This window comes from Physella acuta, unplaced genomic scaffold (assembly GCF_028476545.2).
Source record: "Physella acuta isolate Inbredline_101_S28 unplaced genomic scaffold, ASM2847654v3 ptg000561l, whole genome shotgun sequence".
Lineage (NCBI taxonomy): Eukaryota > Metazoa > Mollusca > Gastropoda > Physidae > Physella > Physella acuta.
Genome location: NW_026732080.1, coordinates 1,521 through 5,000, shown reverse-complemented (window position 1 = coordinate 5,000; position 3,480 = coordinate 1,521). Strand labels below are relative to the sequence as shown.

Below are 3,480 nucleotides of genomic sequence, written 5' to 3'. Positions count from 1 at the left end.
ACTTGCTTAAAAAGTTGGACTGACTGCATGTAGTGTTTAAACCCTCCCATCCTGCTCAGATAAAAAGCCTGCTCTGCTACAGCCTCAGTGTGGAGCCGCTTGAAATCAGACGAACTCTCCAGAGCCCTGAGTTCTTTTACGGTGTCCTCGACATCTGTCTCGTGGCATCGTTTGGACAACATAAACACCCGACTCTCTAGTGCTGGGATGTTCTGTCTGTTACTCAACTCTAGAACTTCTGCGTTTATTTTAAAAGCCGAGTCATAATTACCCAGGCTAAACAGCACCCAACTGTAAAGGTTTTTATTTGGTATAATTTCGTCTTCTAGAAGTTGATTTATTTCGAAATCATTTTGTACGTTTGTTTTGATGTGATGAAATCTGTTTCGTGAAATATGCCCGATGTCTTTCAAATTGAATGCACAAGGAAATCTGTTTTCTGTTAAGGTTAATGTTGTTCCGGACATTTTCAAACTTCAGGTATTTTAGTACGTTTAATATGCTGCTACTGAAGATGACTAGATCTGTAGATCAAAAGATGTCATTTAGTGAAATTAATATATATATATATATATATATATATATATATATATATATATATATATATATATATATATATATATATATATATATATATATATATATATATATATATATATATAATATTTGTTACCGCGTGCACAATCTCATGTGATCTGACAACATAACTTATAATTGCTTGCTTTTTTTAAAGATGGGTCAATCATTTGTCACAATTCGGCTGCTGTTTGTGTTTTTAACGCTAAAATCAATTCATTTTATTGTCATAAGTGAACGATGGTCAGGACTATGTTATTTTATGGAGCTTCGGCTTTCTGTAAACAATGAGTGGGTATGAGGTGATGACAGCTAGTATTTATAGGTGTGTGCACATGTTTGACATTTTGAAAAAAAATGGCTTATGATTTAAACATTGAAGCTGTTGTTTTTATAGTGAAAACCAACAATCAAGCAGTAAATTTCAGGTCCCTAAAGATCGGGGGCCCTGACTTCAGTCCTCTCAGCCCCCCCCCCCTTAATCCGCCACTGGCCCCACATAGCTCGATGTCATACAAAGCGAAAAAAATTCCGGATGGTGGGGGAGGGGGGATAATTCCATATGATACAAACCTACACTACATACGAAATACCAACCTTAAATTTAGGGTTTCTTTCAAACATTTTTCTACTTCGTCCGGTGGTGTGGATGCAGGGGCGGAACTACAGTGCCGCCACCATTTAGGGGCCCTCAGCCGACCATAATAAATTTTTATATAGCTAAATTAAAAAAAAATCTTGTATTTTTGACTTAATGGTTTTTTTTTTTTAAAGATTATGTAGCTGCCGTTTGATTATCTTTATTCTATAGACACCATCCCACGCTCTTTTATATTCTTTTCCCCTTTGTTTCTAAATCACTGTGAAAGCCGAGTCCTCTTTCTCCTACAATCAAACACACGCTGTTGTCAGTAAAATTATTTTGAAAACAAAATTTGCGCGAGAGGCCACTAAATATTAAGACGACTTTTGCTTCTTTACAGCTTTGGAAAGGGGCCAGGGGCGGAACTACAGTGCCGCCAGACCCCGCAATGCAGGGGGGCCCAGACCAATTGGGGGCCCAAAAATCCTGGCTAAATTATTTAAAAAAAAAATTAGGTGGAGGTCGAGTTATCTTTCTTCTACAGTTACAAACAAACACGATAGTCGGCAAACGTCTTTGAGAAAAATGCACAGACTATAGCTCGAGAGACCGCCAGACATATAGACAACTTCAAAGACGAAGCATCTGAAATTTGACTGTGCCTGTACGCTTTGAAATCGGGCTGGGGAAATGTTGCGGCGAGGCGACTATCCTGGTCTTCTAGACGATCGGAAAAAGTCGGCACTATTGATGTAGATGTTTATCGGCGCTTTCTTGTCCCCTTCCCTTCCCAACTCTCCCCCCCCCTCCCCCCTACCCCTCACTTCTACCCCTCACCACACCCTTACTCTTACAATAAGATGTAATGCATAGATTAACGAACCGTCTATGAACTGTAAACTGACCACTTCTGCACATTTTGTACAAGACACTAGTCAGTAGTTGTTCATTTACCTGATGAACAGGGGCGGAACTACAGTCCCTCCAGACCCCGCAATGCGCGGGGGGGGGGGGGGGGCGCAGGCCGTTTAGGGGCCCACGGCTGACCAAAATTAATTTTTTTTTAAATTTTGAATTTAATTTTTGCCTTAATATTTGGTTTGTAAAAGAAAAACACTGTAGCTGCGGTACGATTATCTTTATTTTACAGTCACTATACTACGCTCTTCCGCAAAAGATAAAATCCATTACACAAACTACAGTGTAAAATATAGGCAACTCTTCAAATTTTGAATGACTTCTTTGACTCGTTGCCCCCCCCCCCCCTCCCTTTGATAGCTAAATAGAGGACACGTAACTGTTTGACCGATCCTCCAAAGTGTACTGTGGCGGATGGGGCAGTGGATTGGGACCAAAAAGGGGGTTAAAAAATTGTCGACAAATTCTTTACATATTTAAAACAGTTATTTATAGTTGTATTTTTTAACCATCGTCAAGGCCGAGTTCTATTTCCCTACAATCAAACACACGCTGTCGCCGGCAAAATTCTTTTTTAAAAACACAACAAAGTCCATAGCACGATAAGCCGCTACATATGAAGTGGGCTTTAATGATGCGCGGTTCTTATTTGCGGCATTGGTAGGGGACCCGAAATCCATTGTACATTTTTCAATGTTAATATGTGTTTGTGATAGTGGTTGAATTTGTATCCTGTACTATCTTGTATCGTACAAATAATTTTTAAAAAATAATATAATACTAGAAACTTCAGTTTTATATACGTTTACTTGTTTTTGATTTTACAAGAAATATAGTAAACTTTTAAGGCCTATACTTCAAATTATCTCCCTTGAGTAAGTTTTACAATGGGCGATGCTGACGTACATAGATCAAGGCGTTTTGTTGTCCCTTTCAAGTTTTTTCCCGAGCCGACCCCTATCCCATCCCTCTTTCTCAACCTCACAAGTATCGAGAAAATAAATGTATTGTTTATGAACTACTTCCTAACCGTACGATTCACCACTTCAGCACATTTTGTCAGACACTAGACAGCACTAGATCTAGTCAACACATATTAATTTACTTTCATAGTATTAGGCACATCTAATTCACAAAACAGGCAGGTAAGATTATTTTTTATATAATTATTTAGAAATTAATTAGAACGTTTAGAATTAATTGAACGTTATTAATAGTCATTGAGGTGGGGGTGTGTGAGGGTCTGGCTTTTTGTTAATCCCCCCCTCCCCTAAATCAGAAGGTTATCCAACGCGTGACCTGGCCACATACAGTTGTATTCACCCAATCGCCATGAAAACTTGGGAAGCTGTTGAGTACAGCCCCGCAAAGGTTTCTGTCATAGGCCTAGCATTTGTACATAT

The 3,480-nt window shown here is 38.9% G+C and overlaps 1 protein-coding gene across 1 annotated transcript in view; it reads right to left on the bottom strand.

Annotated features, from left to right (window-relative positions):
- Window positions 1–515, bottom strand: part of LOC131946431 (uncharacterized) — a 6,152-nt gene extending 5,637 nt beyond the window's left edge. The window contains exon 1 of the mRNA XM_059307191.1: window positions 1–515. This exon is cut by the window's left edge and continues 1,606 nt beyond it. Coding sequence (XP_059163174.1) covers window positions 1–467 — 467 coding nt within the window. The 5' untranslated portion in view covers window positions 468–515.
- Between the last annotated feature and the right edge of the window lie 2,965 nt (window positions 516–3,480).